General features: G+C 40.6%; 2 protein-coding genes across 3 annotated transcripts; one reads left to right on the top strand and one right to left on the bottom strand.

Moving 5' to 3' along the window:
• Positions 1-371: 371 nt before the first annotated feature.
• ogdhl (oxoglutarate dehydrogenase L) lies at positions 372-16,929 on the top strand. 2 transcript variants are annotated; one of them, XM_034898609.1, is made up of 23 exons: positions 372-512; positions 1,167-1,389; positions 1,771-1,941; positions 2,940-3,042; positions 4,591-4,706; positions 4,802-4,956; positions 5,672-5,818; positions 5,899-5,989; positions 6,079-6,258; positions 6,366-6,494; positions 7,288-7,467; positions 7,551-7,703; positions 8,358-8,460; positions 8,670-8,798; positions 9,233-9,383; positions 12,203-12,330; positions 12,412-12,590; positions 12,728-12,799; positions 13,408-13,533; positions 14,501-14,573; positions 14,660-14,823; positions 14,906-15,060; positions 15,164-16,929. In XM_034898609.1, exons 2-23 carry the CDS (start codon positions 1,168-1,170, stop codon positions 15,285-15,287), a joined length of 3,051 nt encoding a protein of 1,016 aa, XP_034754500.1. In that variant the 5' UTR covers positions 372-512; position 1,167; the 3' UTR covers positions 15,288-16,929. The 2 variants fall into 2 exon arrangements, with proteins under 2 accessions (XP_034754500.1, XP_034754499.1); XM_034898608.1 differs by lacking the exon at positions 372-512 and adding an exon at positions 559-738.
• A 730-nt stretch (positions 16,930-17,659) lies between these two features.
• On the bottom strand, positions 17,660-18,218 carry c17h10orf53 (chromosome 17 C10orf53 homolog). The gene is made up of 3 exons (XM_034898607.1): positions 18,068-18,218; positions 17,850-17,969; positions 17,660-17,742 (listed from the first exon to the last, which is right to left on the bottom strand). The coding sequence occupies exons 1-3, from the start codon at positions 18,159-18,161 to the stop codon at positions 17,678-17,680; spliced, it is 279 nt and encodes a 92-aa protein (XP_034754498.1). The 5' UTR covers positions 18,162-18,218; the 3' UTR covers positions 17,660-17,677.
• Positions 18,219-18,575: the final 357 nt, after the last annotated feature.

The following is an 18,575-nucleotide window of genomic DNA, read 5'->3' as shown; positions in this document are numbered from 1 at the left end:
ACCACTTGCTCAAATGACTCATGTTCAGCCTTTCTAAAAGTTGAACTGGCTTAATTAACACTGAGGGGAAAGATGTCGCAATTTAGATGGGAAACAATGACCTTTCTGGATGAGGAGTGTTTGCAGGGACTCATAGATTAAAGTATGTATTCTGATTGTAAAATTGATTGCTGTTATAAACAAAACACCACAAATGCAATAAAAACATTATTTCAGATTTTTTATTTTTTTATTTGCCACTTAAGAATTTTTTTCTTAGTGAAAATTGAATTTAGTTGATGTTTGTTTTCCTTTTTTCTGTCTCTCTGAGATGGTGTGTTTGGCCCTAAACCTAGGCACCACTGGCACCTTTGGGTGCAGCATGCTGCTGCTCGCTGTGTGCAGGAAGCACCACCACCACCTGACACTGGGGGCGTGTCAAACCATGCACGCACTCGAATCTCTCACCTTCACCGATACCTGCCCTACTTTACATCCTCCGACGATGACAAAACCAGTCAAGTCAGCCTAAGGTAAATGTAATTCATAGAAATAAAAACGTAGGTGACCTTTAAAACCACTGTCCTGTATCCCGTGACACCGCTCGTTGCCAATGGCAAAGACGACGGGAGATTATGAGGGTTTATGTGGACGTTGGGATTAGTGGTCCAGAGAACCACTGACCCAAAATTAAATAGTCAATGTTTTGGCATTGAAATAGGCGCAATACCGCGAAGTAGCCTGTAAAGCATCCTGCAAGTAAAGGTTAAGAAGTCGTAGCAGCGGACAATGCAGCAGTAGACTATTCGTTGGCTTTGCACATGCTCTATTTGCAGCTCCAGCTATGACTTTACGTAAAAACAAACGCACAGACCGTTACGTGGCCGTATAGTTTTCATTAGTGAGAATCCACTCGAAAATATCACTTGTAAATGTCATTTTATCCTCCAGGAGCCCGCAACTATAGTCCCTGTTAAGTGCGATAAGTAGACTAAACATTACGCACTTACTGAAATAGTTTGAAGTGACATTCAAAGATAGCCTAATAAATCATCAAACCAGGCCATGCACAGTATTTCTGCTTTTACATAAATGACTAATCAAAACACCGAGATGTCTGATTTGAAAAGCTAATTATAAACTCTCTCTGACCCCCAACTTTTTTTTGTGTCTTTGTCTGTCTCTAGCATGAGTCAGTTTCGGGCGTTAGCGGCTGTGCTGAGGGGTGGCTGTGTTGGAGGCAGTCAGTGGCTGCGAGTATGTGGAGGGGGCCCGGCTAAGCACTGGGTTGATCCCAGGAAAAGCTGCTCATCCGGGACTGCTCCTCGTCATTCATCGGTGACCGGTAACTCCAGCTATGTGGAGGAGATGTACTTTGCCTGGTTGGAGGATCATAAAAACGTCCACGAGGTAACAGTGTGCAACGTGTGCCATTTCTTCCCACATGAGTGAATTAGAGAGGGACATTTAATATTAGTGCAACGTGTTTTTCCCTTGAATAGAGATTTGCAGAGTGGGGTGGGAGTGGGTTAACAGCTAAATTATGAAGAACTGCCATTGCAAGAGGGCACTTAATAGATATGCCCTCTTCCCTAGGTTGTGCTGGTGGCTCAATTGCCTGCGCGTGTACAGTATACAGTATAATGTATGCAATGTCCTGGATTCCAGACTTTTACTGTCCAGTCATCAGCCATCTGGCAGTCAATAGCAGCAAGGTTACTTTTGGTCTATGTTTGCAATGGACCCGCTTACTTCTGCTGTATCTGTCTTTCTCTGTCTTTTGTCTTCTAGTCTTGGGACGCATTCTTTCGTAACATCCAGGACTCCAGTCCGTCTGGCGAGGTGGGCGAAAGACGTCCCTCCGCTCTGCTCCAGGGCCGAGTGCTGTCCCACTCACCCGAAATGGCACAGAAAGTGGTGGAGGACCACCTGGCTGTGCACACACTCATTAGAGCCTACCAGGTAGTCCACAACCGGCCCAGCTCTGTGAGACACACACACACACAAAATATATGAGCTTGTGTAATGTGGATTTGTTATTTACAAATAAAAAGATTGATCACATATCTAATAGGCATCTGTTTAAATCTTAACCAGTGTGTGTGTATACAGAATTAAGATGTCATCTACCAAGAGCCACAACTGGCTGACTATTTGTAGTTCTGATGTGTGTGTGAAAAATGCATCAACTAAATCCTCTTGAATTGCCTAAACAGATACAACTGGCAATGAAAGATGTTTACTGTGTCCTTGCATTAAAAGGAATATACAATTTGTTTGTCACTGCACAAGGTTATGCAAATTGAAAGATTAACTCTAACCTACTTACCCTTGTTGCTTTTTGAAAACTACAAATATCAAAGAGACTACTTAAACAAAACAGGTGGCAACATTTCCCCTCGCCCTTAAATTAATTCGAGGAACTATCCGAGGGATTTATTAAATTCTGGCTTTTGGCAAAGGCGTCACTTTTATTCCCAGTTTGTTACAATCCTGGTGGGAATGTGTGTGTGTGTGTGTGTGTGTGTGTGTGTGTGTGTGTGCGTGTGCGTGTGCGCGTGTGCGTGTGCATGTGCGTGCGTGCGTGCGTGCCTCGACATAAAAGCACTCCCATGGGGCTCTTTTCTCAGAAAGGTTGACTTATAACGGAGTGTCGGCTTATTCTCCAGCTGTTCACACTCAGCATCATGAGCACATGGGAGAAGTTGTCTGTCAGTGCTTTCTTCCAGAATTCTTCTTAGGTTTAGGAAATAAAACTACTTGGTTAAGTTTAGGAAAAATAGTGGTTTGGGTTAAAATAAACCATTTCTGGCAGAAAGCCCTGAAAGCTAACTCCATCTTTTTGCGCATCATAATGGCAGCTCCTTGCTAAATCTTATTCTCTCCTACCTGTCACTTTCTCTTTTTTACCTGATTTTCCTCACCTCCTTCTTCACATTTCTGTTTGTCTTTCTGTGTAGATTCGTGGTCACCATGTTGCGCAGTTAGACCCTCTGGGAATCCTGGAGGCTGACCTGGACTCCTTTGTTCCCTCCGACCTAATCACCACCATTGATAAATTAGGTAAGCCTCACAACTCCTGCAATCCTACATACAGTACATCACACAAACCACAAATTTATAATTGCAAATAAAGGAAGATTTCTGCCATGTCTTGAGAGGATTGTCGTAATAGTTTATACAGACTGTAACATTTAAGACATGTTTGTCATAATAAACATTTTGTCATCTAAATGCATGTCTACAATAATGATACCTTCTTTTTTTTAGACTTTTTACACAAGAGTTATAGAAATCCTTATTTATCCCCCTTTCCTAACAAAAGGCATGTATAGTTAAACCACAGGCAGTACATATGCTGATTAGATTCCCACTATAGAAGTCCTTCCTTCTAATTACCTCAGGGTACTTGTCCTGCTTAAGAATTTCAGTCGTAAGCATATCATTCTCATTTTCCTGTGCTTTATTTCAATAACATTTATGTATCTTTTTGAGGGTTTGCATAGTACACACATGTGCATCTATACACACATTATACACACCCAGGGTTTCATACATCATACTCATCAGAGGAGAGTGTAAGGGGTATTTCAGTATAAAAGGCACCATCACGCTCTCCGCCATGTCTGTATACGGGTTGGTCAGCCTAATGCTATCATTAATCTGAGGCCAAGCTCTTGTCATTCTCCATTTCATTTAGCGGGTTGAGGATCGGTGGATGCGGGGCGGCCACAGAAAGCGATTGAAGGATACAGTAATAGCTGAGAGAGGCAGAGAGAGAGAGAGAGAGAGAGAGAGAGAGGTTCTGTTGGCTGCTGTTATCAGTGATCAGAGTGTTTCATGACATTGCATTGCATTATGTATTGTCACCAGTGCTATAGCTTCCTAATGAAAGCTAATGACAGCCTCTGTGGCCCCTTATTTGGTCAGCTGATAGTACAAGAGGCTATTCTCGGCCCCCTTTGTCTTTGCTGTGTTCCTAATATGATTTGCACCTGTCTCCTCTTATGTTGCCTCCAATCTTGAGCTTGACCAGCTCTCAGGTGTGTTTTTTCAGTGCAGAAACTTATGTGGGGCTGCCGATACTGATGCTGTTATGCCCCACGTTTGCAGTGAGCACCACTGTCCTTTTCATTAAAAAAGTCCATTCCAATAAGTGCACCCCTTCAATAAAATAGGTGAGTTAGGGCTGCAAGTAACAATTTTTTATTTTCATGATCAATTCATCTATTGTTTTTCTTTTTCTTACATCAATGCATCAATTAGTCTATAAAATGTCAAAATTTCAAAAAATTCCCAGAGCCAAAGTCCACTTGTTTTGCCCGACCAACAGTCAAAAACTATTCAATTTATAATGCTGTAAAACAGATCAACTCAGCAAATCCTCACTCTGGAGAAGCTGGAATCAGTTACTGTTTGACATACTGTATATGTTTGTACTTTCTAGTATTAATCATACCCTTAACTAAGATTTCTGTTGCCTTCACATGATATCAGAAGAAATGGAAGAAGTTGAGTGACGTTTGAGATCATGAATTAACTGTGTTATTAGTGTTATTGTTCTGGGTGATAGTCTTAAACAAACCTGTGTTTCACATGGTGTTACCATAGGATTCTACAATCTTGACGAGTCTGACTTGGATATGAGCTTTCAACTGCCGCCCACCACCTTTATCGGAGGAGCAGACAACACACTTCCTCTTAAGGAAATCATACGCAGGCTAGAGGTATTTTGTTTAGTTACATACATTTGTCTAATGATGGAGGAAAGCCAATTATCACTGTGTAATGCTGCTTTCTTTTTTTATGTCATCTTTTTCAGACATCCTATTGTGGTCACATAGGGGTTGAATATATGTTCATTAACAATGTGGACCAATGTCAGTGGATTCGTCAGAAATTTGAGACTCCGGGAATCATGCAGTTCACTGATGCTGAGAAGAGGACTTTGCTAGCCCGCCTGATCAGATCCACACGGTTGGCGGTCTTCAGTACACTTTGCTGAAAGCACAGTAACTCAGTTTTAGTTATAGCTCACATCAGAGCCTCACATAACATAAACAACAACTCTTGCCCAGGCATATATTTGAAAAGATAAACACCCTATTCTTCATGGGAGCTTATTTTCGTTTCCATTATCACATATTATCTCAGAAGTCATTGGAGGTTCCTCGTGGACGTGATCTTTTTATTGTATTCTGTCTTGTCCTATGCTGTTGCAGTGTTATCATTGTTACAGTAATTAACACATGCACATTGGTACTGAAAAACATTTGCTAGATGCTTGAGTACAAGTTCTCTGAAGATCATAGTGTAGTTCTAAAACGTATTTTCTGTAACAGAGCTTTAGTTAGAAATGTTAGATGTTTGTATTTTCCGTTTCCTTCCTCTTTCTTTGTGTTGTAATTTTAAATTTGGTGGCTTTATGAGGACTAGGGATGACTGCTCCTCAGATCTGTCCAATCTGAGTTTTTGCAGTGGCTCTGTTCTAAGTTTAGCACCACCCATTACGATTCCAATGGGTTTAAAGAAATGCCATAATACCAGAGCCCAATTTCCTCCCATGCCCAAATGCTGTGTAGAGTACCCAGACCCTCCTTCAGAGTGCTTTGGAGGAGGGTCTGGCAAAGCAAAACTACTAACTAACAAACATACATCCATGAACCCTACATCTTAACTTTTTAATGTCTAGGTTTGAGGACTTCCTGGCCAGAAAGTGGTCGTCAGAGAAACGTTTTGGTCTGGAAGGCTGTGAAGTTCTCATCCCTGCTCTTAAAACCATGATTGACAAGTCGAGCGCTGCCGGCATCGACAGCGTGATCATGGGGATGCCTCATCGGTACTGTGTATTGCACATTTATCGCCTCTCAGCTCAATCTATGAATACAGCTGATTCTTCTCCTTCTACATTTGATACAGGGGTCGACTGAATGTGTTGGCCAATGTGATCCGTAAGGACCTTGATCAGATCTTCTGTCAGTTTGACCCCAAGTTAGAGCCTGCTGATGAGGTGAGGGGACTGTGTGGAAAAGTTTCAACGGAAGGCATTCTGGAGATACAACTGATGTTGTAGTTCATGACCTTTCTCTACACCGGTAGGGGTCGGGTGATGTCAAATACCACCTGGGGATGTACCACGAGAGGATTAACCGTGAGACAGACAAGAACATTACGCTGTCACTCATGGCAAACCCCTCCCACCTGGAGGCAGTTGATCCAGTTGTTCAGGGCAAGACCAAAGCTGAGCAATTTTACAGAGGAGACACTCAGGGAAAGAAGGTACAATTATTGTTCCTGGTACATGATGGCTTTTTGCTGTGTTTAGTTCTGTAAATGTAGATTTGCGTTACAGCTACTGTATGTTGCTATGTTGTGATGTTTTCCAGGTAATGTCCATCTTGATTCACGGTGACGCTGCTTTTGCTGGACAAGGAGTTGTGTATGAGACTTTCCACCTGAGTGAGCTCCCCTCCTACACCACACATGGTACCATCCATGTGGTGGTCAACAACCAGGTATTGGAAACATATTTACCAGAATACATTTATTTTTTAATGTACTTAATGTTATGGCAGTAATACCATTATTATTGCTTTTTTTTATTAGTGCAATAACATTACAAAACAAAATACACGACAATTGGTGCAATAAAACATTACAAAAAGACAGGGCAATTGGCCGGTGATAAAACATTAGGAGAGAAATTAGGACATACAGTAGGTACATTACAATTTTTTGGGGTCTGAAAGGTTAAATTTGGCTATTGTTGTGACACGTCAGGCAAGGTTTGTACGTAACGAGTTAGGCTAATGAGTAATGACAAAGAAAAGCGGGAGAGAGACTCAAATTAGGGATTATATTAAGTAATGTTGAAAACAAATGATGTGGGTGGTTTTAAACTTCTGGGTTTGTAATTGACCATGTAAGGCCCCTAGCCAGCATGCCGGGAGGGGGCGGCAGTGAACCATAATATCACCAGAATACTATTGCTAATACTAATAATCTTACAGTTGTAATTACTACTGGTGCAATTTTTTTTTTACTTCAGCAAAAATAAATAATAATAATAATTGGGGCTGGATGATAATTCACTATTGTCTGGCAACTGAAGATGAGATTCTGTTTACATCTATTTCTCCCAAATACTATCAAAAGGAGCTGTTACTTGTTTTGTTTTACAGATGTTGTCGCGATGTTACTCATAACACTAGAGCACATTTTGTTGTTCGGAACTTAATTTTGTTGTTTACGCATGTGATTCTCAGCTCCAAATAATATAAAGTGTGGCGTGTGATTGTTGTCCCTCAGATTGGCTTCACCACAGACCCTCGAGTGGCCCGCTCCTCCCCCTATCCCACCGATGTGGCTCGGGTTGTCAACGCACCCATCTTCCATGTGAATGCCGATGATCCCGAGGCTGTCATGTATGTCTGCCGGGTGGCTGCAGAGTGGAGATCCACCTTCAACAAAGATGTTGTCATTGACCTGGTTAGTCACAGCCAAGTCTAAATGGATTAACAGGAAACATAATTATAATTACACTTAGTCATGACTTCTGTGTGTATTTACAGGTTTGTTACAGGCGGTTTGGCCATAATGAGATGGACGAGCCCATGTTCACCCAACCGCTGATGTACAAACAGATCTGTCGTCAGGAGCAAGTGCTGAAAAAGTACTCCAACAAGCTCATTGTGGAGGGAGTGGTGACACTGCAAGATTTTGAGGTTTGTGATCTAATGCTGTTTGCTCTTGTTAAATATACTGTATACTGGTAGCTGCTACTGTTTGCCGTTTTATTTGGTTTCACCGTCCGCTGGACTATGTGCATTAAATCACATTTAGATATTACTCTAGCCTTCAAGTAAATATGTTGCGCCAGCACTGCTGTAGTTGAGTTTCAATTTACTGCCTCAGTTCAATCACCTAGCCTTGCAATCCCTCACATAAGAGTATATATTGCTCAATGAAGTTAAAGTATACTTCGGATTCTGGTGCCATTCTGTGGAATTGCTCAGGTTCTTCATCCAAAACAGAAACTTTGATCTTAACATTCATTCTGAAATTTGTTTTATAGCACATGTCAGAGAAATACTGCAGCTTGAATCTGGTGTGCTACTTCCTGGCTTTTGATGAACATTGTTTTCTGTTGTGTGGCCTGCTGTTTGGGCTCCTGCAAAAGCACCATTTGTAATGTAGCAAGGCAGAAACATTACTGCTGATGTAGACTTCTCTTCTCCAATGTTTCTCTCTCTTGTATTTCACTCTTTCACTCTGTCTCAACTATACCCAGTTTGGGTCAGTCAGCTGTAGTCCTTTTATAATTAACAAACTGTATAAATGTGGCAATGTTCCTTTTCCTTATTACATGTTACCTGCAGGAAGAAGTTTCCAAATATGACAAGATATGCGAGGAGGCATACACCAGCTCCAAGGATGAAAAGATTTTACACATTCGACACTGGCTTGACTCCCCCTGGCCAGGTAAATTGTATTCTTGCATTTCACTAATCAAGTTAAAACAACTTAAGTTGATTGACTGCCTTTACCGTGAATAAGTCTATTCTTGCTGGAGTGAAGCTCTCTCTCTCTCTCTCTCTCTCTCTCTCTCTCTCTCTCTCTCTCTCTCTCTCTCTCTCTCTCTCTCTCTCTCTCTCTCTCTCTCTCTCTCTCTCTCTCTCTCTCTCTGTTAGACTTCTTTACAGCAGAGGGAGAGCCCAAAAGCATGAGTGGTGTCCCCACAGGACTGCATGAGGAGGTCCTCCAGCACATCAGTCAGATAGCTAGCTCTGTGCCTCTGGAAGGTTTTCAGATCCATCCTGGTAAGTTTAGTTGCTTTGTGCTGAAGGATAGAGCAGTAATCAAAACTGATGCTGATGATAGTAGTCCTACTGATATGACCTTTTTTGCTATAAATCTATACAATGACAGAAGTGCTCACATTACTGATGGTTATGGGATACATACTTATCAATGATAAAAGATCCTTAAGTCACATAGACCCCAACGCTCTACAGGGATGATACTAAGTCAATTAAAGCAGCTCACCTGTAAACACATTCTTCACAAACAGCAGGTGTTTGGCCTGCACAGCTGATTTGGCGCACGCTATAGCAATTGAGACTCCCACAAGGGTTTTTGATATTATTTACAACGCGGTATGACAGTCTTATGCGTTTTACACTCCCTTCCCAAGTGCTTTCTTAAGATATCTCTTGGTTTAATTTTTGTTCCTCTGTCTATGTGTGTTCTCTAGGTGTGTCTCGTATCCTGCGTGGTCGGGCTGACCTAGTGAAGAATCGGCAGATGGACTGGGCTTTAGGAGAGTACATGGCCTTTGGTTCCCTTCTCAAAGATGGCATCCATGTACGACTCAGCGGGCAAGATGTAGAGCGGGGCACCTTTAGGTGAGTCCATGTCAACACAACTGAAAATTAAATGTTACCTCTATATGCATCTGTTTTTAAACCTCTATGCCTTCTTATAGTAATGCTCTTACACTAGAAGGAGCTCCCACTACCACCACAGTATCTAGTATGTTTCAAGTGTAGTTAGTGAATTAGCCAAGCATTTTGAGAAAATTGATTTTTACCATCTTCATTTTTATAGTTTGAGAATCATTTTGGAGTCATAGTCTCTCAAACAACAGATTAGCTTTATCCTTCCTTACAAGGATTTAGGGCTTGGTGCTATATAGATAACATAGCAAATCTACTTTGAGCTAAATCATATCAAGATGAAATTACGTTATCGATCGTAAATTAACAAAAGTGAACACGTGAAGACATTCTTCTCATTTACTGGACAACGCTAAAGCACAGTTCACTGTTCTGAACATAAATATTGTATGTTTAATTTTGCATACATTTGACATATTTTGATATACAGTATATTGTTGGAAAACATCCTTAATGCTGTCATAATGTCTATGTCACACAGCCATGCAATGACTTATATTGATGTTGGCCCAAACGTACTATTTTTAAATCAAATTTGCAAATTAGTTGAGTCTATCAGGGCCAGCCTGCCTGACCAGAAATAAAGACAGTGAATTAAGTAATTGGGGGGGTGGCACAGGGAGTCTGACAGATAAAAGACGTCAGAATAGTCTCCTGGGAACTGTGAAGCCCACATGGTGTTGTCATGGTATGGAGGGACAAGTGACACATGAACAAAACCAGCTCGCCCTTTCATTGTGCCTGTCTCGTCTGTCCCCTATCATTTCTTTACCAGCCCATCTTCACTGACACCATACCCCCCATCCCCCCCCCTCCGCCCCTCTCAGCTCACAACAACATACATCACTCTAACTAACCAGCGGCTACAGGGTTTTTTCTTTTGCCTCGCATTTTCCACTGACATCCACTTCTCCCCTTCCGCTGTCCCCCTCATGATTTAATATTGTGTAATTTACCTGGCTAAAACTACTGTACATCCATCCTTGATCTCTGTATCATCTGTTGTTGATTTAAATCCTCCTATGTGTCAGTTGAGAGTCCACAATATATTATTTGTGTTCTTTCTCATTGTACCTTGGCTATACTTTCTACCTCCTTTACCACGCCTTATTGTTTTTTACCACCTACGCTTTTGTTCAACCCCCACTACTGTTTCCCTTCACAGTTCTTAGGAGCTGAGCATATTGGCATGTTACAGACGAGTGGGCTTGCTTGCGTTTCTGTGATGTACGTAACAGCGTGCACTAATGGATTCAGTCGTTTTGTTAGGGTGGGTTGCATGCGCTGCGCCGAGCACCCCTTTCCCTGACTAATGGGGCCCCCAGGCAGAGGAAGTGTGTGTGTGTTTTTGTGTGTGTGCAATTGAAAGAAAGAAAAAGGAGATAGGTGGACACGCTGTTTATGAAACAATTCTAGAGAAAGAGATCTAATTCCAGGTCTTCTTTGGATTGAGTGTGAGTAGTTTTCAGAAAACTAAACGTGAAATTATGTGTGTTATCTTAATTACTGCTGGATGGTTTCACTTTTAGTTGTTCATCAAAGAATCAGAGAAAGTGTATACACGAATGTGGAGCAAGGATCAGAGAAAGAAAATGATGCGGTACATTATATGCCCTCATTAGTGCATCATTATGGAAGATATTTTTCAAAGGACTCAAATCATGATCATCTAGTCTTCTAGGTGGTAATATATCACATTGAAGATAATAATCAATAGATGAGAGGTTATTTCCTGCAGTTCTTCCGCCTGACCGTTACATAACCTCTCGCACTATTTGTGTGTCTGAGTGTATGTGTGTCTAGATGTCATTAAAGTGATGTTAAAGAGGTTTAAGTGATTGTCTGATCGTGCTGGTTTTGAAGACTGATTCCTAACCTAGGAGCGAGTGGACTGCTAGAGCTTGTTAACATTTGGCTCTTTGCTCCCATCAACTCTTGTTGGGCCTCATACTGACTGAAGATGAGGAGAGAGGAGGGTACTCTTCATGGAGGGCTTTTATGGGCCAGACCACCCGCTGTGTGTGTGTGTGCGTTTGTGCGTGTGTGTAGAGGAGGCTTAGAGTCCTGAAAATCTTTTGTGGCAATATTGTTCTTACTTTGGGTGAAAGTAGTTGTTAAGTCAATGATCGATAGGGGATTCATCATTTAAAATATTTATCAAGCTAAAATATACTACTACTAAAAACTAAACAACTAAACAATTTATTGATTGTTGGTAAAATATTATTCATATTTGTATCATTTGTAAAAACTAATCATAAGTTGCAGCCCTGCTAAAACCTTTTTGCATATAAAATTTATCACCACCTCTTAAATTGTTTTGTTTATATCCCACGGTATCCATTAATCTCAGCTAAATGTGATATATATTCTCTCGTAGATGATGTCATAACATTAATTCTATTAACATTAACATTAATTTTGTTGCTCCACAGTGATGACTTAGCAGAACAGTGGTGCTCTTTGGCTCTGCAGCATGGCTTTAGGGATTGTCAGTCCAATCTGAAATACCTATTAACTATTGGATGGATTTTCATGTTGGAAAGGATGAATGATGTTGGTGTTAATGTTAGCATGGTAACAATGATGAATATGGTAAACATTATAACTGCTCAACATTAGCATGTTAGCATTTTCAATGTAAGAATGTTGGCTCAAAACAATGCTTTGTCTAAGTACAGACTCACAGAGCCGGTAGCATTGTGGTAGTCTTGTTTCTAAATGCTTGTTTCAGTCCGTTTTCTCTCTGCCTTTGTTATGTTTTGCAGTCACCGTCATCATGTTCTACATGACCAAGAGGTGGACAAACAAATCTGTGTTCCCATGAACCACCTGTGGGCCAACCAGGCTCCTTACACTGTCTGCAACAGCTCCTTATCAGAGTATGGAGTGCTAGGTGAGACTGAAGCCACACAGCCACACATCATGCTTTAGTTCATAAGTCATATGTACCTCTATGTAATCACTGTGACTTCAGGTTTTGAGCTTGGCTTTGCCATGGCCAGTCCGAATGCTCTAATCCTCTGGGAAGCCCAGTTTGGAGATTTTAACAACACAGCCCAGTGTATCATTGACCAGTTCATCAGCCCGGGCCAGGCCAAGTGGGTCCGCAATAATGGGATTGTCCTACTGCTGCCACATGGGATGGAGGGAATGGTAAGGAGGGAAAATATTCTGGCCAATGCAATTTCATCCTGTTGTATTTACAAATTAATTTTGATATTTTTGCAGTATATGTTTTATTGAGATTCCTCTTCTGTTTCATCATTATGTGTCTTCTCTTCTGTCCACAGGGCCCAGAACATTCATCTGCTCGACCTGAGCGCTTCCTGCAAATGAGCAAAGATGATCCCGATCACTTTCCTGTATGTTCACATGTACTATTTACATTGTGGCTGAAATTGTTACAGATTCGTGAAACATCATTACCTAATTCGGAAACTCTGAGCTGCCACACAGTGTGCTGCAGTGAACATCCAATAGCTTCCTGTTTTATTAGCTATGCTGATGTCATAACCACTTAAGTGATGGCTTAAGTGATGATTGCCAATTTCTCTGGAGCTAAAAAGTCTCGTTATTATGGCCTTCACTGAGTGGGTACTCATCAGTAACTCAGGTCCCAAGGGTGTGTTAGTACCAGGGAAGATTCAAGGAGAGGACCACAGTGGGCTGTATCAGCTATAGCTTACCAGATTCATCTTCAAATGGGATATTGATAGTATTAGTGGAAGCATAATAATGGATTAACATTCTCTGTCCTGTGTGTGTGTGTGTGTGTGTGTGTGTGTGTTTGAAAAAGAGAGAGAGTAAGATGCATCTCTCGCCCAATTATGAGAAAAAAAGCAATTGCTGCAACCAACACTATAATTCTGTAATTTTTGCTCCATAAAGTTACATTTCTGTTTTTAGAATCAATAACCTCTATATATTCTTTTCTTTGTAATACTTTTTTTTATTTATTTATTTTCCAAAGGAGTTCAATGGAGATTTTGAGGTCCAGCAGCTGTACGAATGTAACTGGATTGTGGTCAACTGCTCCACACCTGCTAACTACTGTCATGTGCTCCGGCGGCAGATTCTGCTGCCATTCAGAAAACCGGTAAAGTGTAACATCATCTTCACTATATGTTGTGTGTCTTCTCCAGTTTGTGCTTGTCATGTAATTATAGATTTTACATTTGAAATGTTGCTTATATTATATCACATAAACATATAAGCCTACTAGTGTAAAAAAAAAAAAAAAAAGTCTAGATGGTTGCTTGACAACACATGCTGATGATATGAATACTTTGCCGAATATTATTTCCTTGTTGACATTAAAAATATTTAGTGTGCTTGGTATTCATTTTTGAGGAAAAGAGTGGTTGATATCTGTAATTGGAATGAAATCAAATTCTCAAATATGAAAACATGAGAGGCACAAACTCAGATTATGACTTTACATTTGTTAATTGCTTCATCACGACAAACTGCCCAAAATACTGTTGTAATACAGTTCTATACCACAACCAACCATTTGAAAATAGACACTGTTTGCAGAAAGATGCACAGCCTTTGACAAGACTTGTTTACAGTACAAATGTGGTTCTGTATGTAAATAATTAGTACTTTAAACCTCTACAGTAGAACTAGTTTGGGTGTAAAGTTTTGGGGTGTAAAGCTCTTCTGCTCTTTCGTATGTGCACATCTTTTTTTCCAGTCTCCCACAGTTTTCAGCCACAGTGAATGTCTTAACTGATCCCCCGTCGCACATAAATGCAATGCTTTGCGAAGCATGAGAAAATGACTTCCTGAGCAAATTAGCGAGGGGGCCAATTGGGGATAATATTGTTTGTTTTTTTAAGAAAAACTCTGGACTTGGTTGGCTGAGCACAATGGGTTTTATTTATTTGATTGTTAAAGAAATGTTTTGTTTTCCCAATGCTGATGTTGCGTGCTATACTGCAACAAACTAGCGGGAAAATAGATATAAAGTTTTATCTCTGGTTTTTTTTCAAAGTGCACAATAAAGTTACGGATGATAGAATCAATCTATTTTTGTCATTGACCGACACTTTTTTTCACAGCTGATCATTTTCACTCCAAAGTCACTGCTGAGGCACCCTGATGCAAGGTCCAGTTTTGATGATCTCGCTGAAGGTGGAGTTTTACTTTGTCTCTGTAAAATGTGACTTGACATGAATGTTGATGGACAGTAATAGGTAACACATACTCAATGTTGGCAGGCACTACATTCAAGAGGTTGATTCCAGACAAGGGCCCTGCGAGTCAAAACCCAGCCCAAGTAAAGAGAGTGATCTTCTGCACTGGCAAAGTCTACTATGAACTGGCTAGAGAGAGGAAACGGCAAAAACTGGAAAGAGACATCGCCATCGTTAGACTTGAGCAGGTGTTTAGTCCTTCTCCTTGAAATGAGAGTGATGCAATGTTGTCATTTCTTCTTTCACTTACCCTTTGGCCTCCCCCCTCAGATCTCTCCGTTCCCGTTTGACCTGGTCAGAGCGGAAACAGAGAGATATGGTAACGCTGAGCTGGTCTGGTGTCAGGAGGAGCACAAGAACATGGGTTACTGTGATTACGTCCGGCCGCGTTTCCTCACAGTGGTGGCCAACCAGAAGCCCATTTGGTAAGGGTGTCTATTCACTTGTCACCTGATTTGTTCATGACAGAGGTAAAGTGGAACAATACTTTTGGAGAATCAAGTAGCAAACCTTCAGTGTTTCTTCCAGGTATGTGGGACGGGAGCCTGCAGCTGCTCCTGCAACAGGGAACAAGTCCACCCACCTCAATGAGCTGAAGAGGTTCATGGACACAGCTTTCAACCTGAACGCCTTCCATGGGAAGGACTCGTAATTGAGAATTTGAGCAAGAACTAGACTGGAGGTGCAGTTTCATCTCCAACCATCAGGCTCTTCTTATTAAGTCTTTATGGGGTAAATTGGCACATCTTAAAACTCTTTTAGTTTTGTGAAAATCTGGAGTATAGCCTGGTGTTTTTAGTGAACATAATTTATCCCCTGATATTGTTATGTGAAGTCAGCAATGCTAACTAGCTTATGCTTGAATCAGACTCAACAACAGTAATGTCTTCTGAGGCAGTCTCTATGTCAGATATGTCGGTAAGTGATCATTGTTTAATCTCGACCAATTGTAGCTTGCAGTCTTTTTGCGACCTGCAACAACTATGATGTAAGAGGCATCATGAAGCCCAACTAGGCGTGAGAAGACAAAAAAAAAACAATTGGTTGCACTATTCTTCCTAGGGCCTTGCAACTATCCTAAATGCGGCTTTTCTTCCACTGTGTCACGGGATAGACAAATTGTGGGACAAATTGTTGTGCCATGAGCATACCCCATGTCAAGTGGAATCAAGTCATTCTTATTTACTGTGTATAGTCCCAAATCACCCTTTACCCTTATACTCTCCGTTTGGATAAACCTCCATATAACACCAACACCTCATCTTTGGGATCAAGATATTTACAGGCCGATATTATGTATCTGATTCCAGCTTTACAGAATATGCACTTTATTCAATCTACGCTATTCAACACAGGGTCTTTATGAGTGCTATAACTGAATAAGTACTGTGTGTGTATACACCACAATGTTGCGTCTGCAGAGAACCAGACACAAAGATGCTCAGCCTCTAAACTGTGCTACACCTCCCAACACCTTTTATTTCAAATAAAATATTACACAAACATTAAGTCAGATAATTGTTGACTAGTTATGTGGCAAAGTAGCAACAGTGCAATCTTTGTACCCTTAATAACATGCACACACCATTTAGATTTGTGACAATCCCTTTTGTTGGAATAGTTTTAGTACTGAAGATACCTCCATTGCTGCCATGCTGATGAATACTACTATATATTAGTAGTATAGTTTTGTATTTGTATTGATTTTTGTAGATGAATAGCAGAAGTTACACGACACACAGAACACCAACTGGTGTATTTAAACAATGAATGTGAAATACATATTGCAGGTTTGAAGATTGTTTGGAAAGTTAACACATCAGTAGGTTTATTTGCTTTGGCTACCTTAGCTGTTAGAAAAGGAGTGTGTATTTATTGTCACACTTCACTTCACCAGGAGACATGAGCCAGCTGGCACAGAGACTTGCAGCCATGTTTTCTACTTAGGACATAAGGCTCAGCTTCGTCTTTGGAGGCTGAGGGATGCGCACACACACAAACATAGCAAAGCTTTGGATGCTTTGAGAGCAGTATTATCTCTTGGTTATCACAGTAAAATCCCCAGGTATTTAACAGAATTGACATTAGTCACCACTGTGCTCAGAAATGTTTTAGAAAATTATGCTTCAGGTTTCGCCATACTGTAGAGTCCCTTTTCGGCTGGGAGATAAATAAAAAATAAATGTATGTGTTAATTTTTTAAAGAAAAAAATATGTCCACATATTAGTGTGGGCATTGAGACTTATGCACAGCCCCAGGAATAATAAAATATGGAATAAAATTATTTAAGTTTTATAACATTCTTTGGTCATGATTTTTGCTTGCAGATGCTGATTGACAGTTAAAAATGGTTAAAAGAAAGAAATATAATTATTTTCTTTACAATGAAAAGATGAATTCATAAGCCGTAAAAATGCACATTTAAATACATGTACCAGACCAGATCAGCAGACTTGAGATATATATGGCTGTGACTGACAGAGTCAGTTTGCAAGCAGTATGACTCTACTCTATTTGTGCTACTGTTATATATTACTGCTGTACTACTATTTTTTTTATTTCGTGTTATTCTATACTTATCACCTGTGGCCACAGTGGCTATATTGTTCGAAAAAAGGTTCCTGTACACCAGGACAACTATTAGCTATTGGGGCCCCTGCCAACACCACCCTATCCCCTTCTGTACATCATGTATGTACCCTGTCCCCTCCAAGGTTCTCATTAAGGAAAGTTCACACACTGGACTACATATGCCATATTCAGCAGTGGCCTAGAAATCAACCCAGCTTTTCTGTGTGTCATTAATGGAATATACACAAAGTGAGCCCAATAAAAGCTAAAACAATTAGTTAAAACCTTCAAAAGAAAGATTGGCCCTCAAAATTTACTAATAATGCAGGGCCCATCATAGTGCATGGCAATTATAGAAATTCCCTTACATATCTGCAATACAATCAGACATTTAGTGAATGTGCAAATTTCTGGAGCCCAGACATATACATGATGAATGTGTAGATTTATATTTTCATTTCTGTTTTTCTTCAGTAAGCGTTCTCTACAGCATTAACAGCTTCTTTGCAAACAGGGTCCAGTTGTCCATCCCCACCTTCAGGGAAAAAACATGAACAGGTTTCCAGACGGTCAGTGTGCACTGTGACATCACAATAACGTAACGGGTAGTCTCCGCGTTCCGTCAAAGCTAACCAAACTCACCGAACTCCAGGTGCTTTATATTACTTTGGAAGACGACCTCCCCGTTGACCACGAGCTTCACCATGTTCCACTCGCGCGTGTCTTCCAAGACGCACTGGTGCCCGCGCGCTGTCAGAGCGGCTGCAGACATATTGGACGGACAATGTTTGACCTCAACTAAAACAGTCAGGAAAGCAGACAACATGCGGTGTCCCAATTGGACTCAAAAAGAAACATACCCTGAAGACCCTGCAGGCGGAAGTTTCTGTGTTCTACTACTCCATTGGATTCATAAGGTCCGTTGCAAAGGGTCACCCGCGCGTTTTTAGGCATTGTTTGTTGTGGTCACCTGGGTAACTAACCTACACAATGCACCTGTTGTTGCTTACATGGCTTCCTCTCCGGAATGTGTCCAGGAATCACATTTTCTCCACTTGTTAAAAAAAATAAAAGTTATTCATTTCTTAGTGCTATGTGATCAACACTAAATTGCATTTGTGAGTATCTCATCATAACAAGTCAAATATTAATTTTATAAGTCATTATAAATGGGCTACCACAAGATTTGACATTATTATAAACTCTTTAAAAATTTGCCTTAGAACCATATGCCACATATAGAACAAATAATATGGCTTACGATTGCACTATTTAAAAGAACTTCTCATAATTTGTCATAATTTCAGGGGTTGAAAGTTAGCTTTTTGGCTATACTTACACATTTGCACTGATCAATCAGCATTGTAT

This window comes from Etheostoma cragini, chromosome 17, assembly GCF_013103735.1.
Source record: "Etheostoma cragini isolate CJK2018 chromosome 17, CSU_Ecrag_1.0, whole genome shotgun sequence".
NCBI classification, from domain to species: domain Eukaryota; kingdom Metazoa; phylum Chordata; class Actinopteri; order Perciformes; family Percidae; genus Etheostoma; species Etheostoma cragini.
The sequence above is the reverse complement of the archived record's forward strand: the minus strand, read 5'-3'. Positions and strand labels throughout refer to the sequence as shown.

Coding starts and splice junctions, on each gene's coding strand:
- ogdhl (XM_034898609.1), top strand. CDS start 1,168: ATGAGTCAGTTTCGGGCGTTAGCGGCTGTGCTGAGGGGTGGCTGTGTT. Junction 4,957..5,671: donor CGCCTGATCAGATCCACACG/GTTGGCGGTCTT, acceptor TTTAATGTCTAG/GTTTGAGGACTTCCTGGCCA. Junction 8,799..9,232: donor AGGTTTTCAGATCCATCCTG/GTAAGTTTAGTT, acceptor TGTGTTCTCTAG/GTGTGTCTCGTATCCTGCGT.
- c17h10orf53 (XM_034898607.1), bottom strand. CDS start 18,161: ATGCCTAAAAACGCGCGGGTGACCCTTTGCAACGGACCTTATGAATCC. Junction 17,970..18,067: donor CCGCCTGCAGGGTCTTCAGG/GTATGTTTCTTT, acceptor ATATGTCTGCAG/CCGCTCTGACAGCGCGCGGG. Junction 17,743..17,849: donor TATAAAGCACCTGGAGTTCG/GTGAGTTTGGTT, acceptor TTTTCCCTGAAG/GTGGGGATGGACAACTGGAC.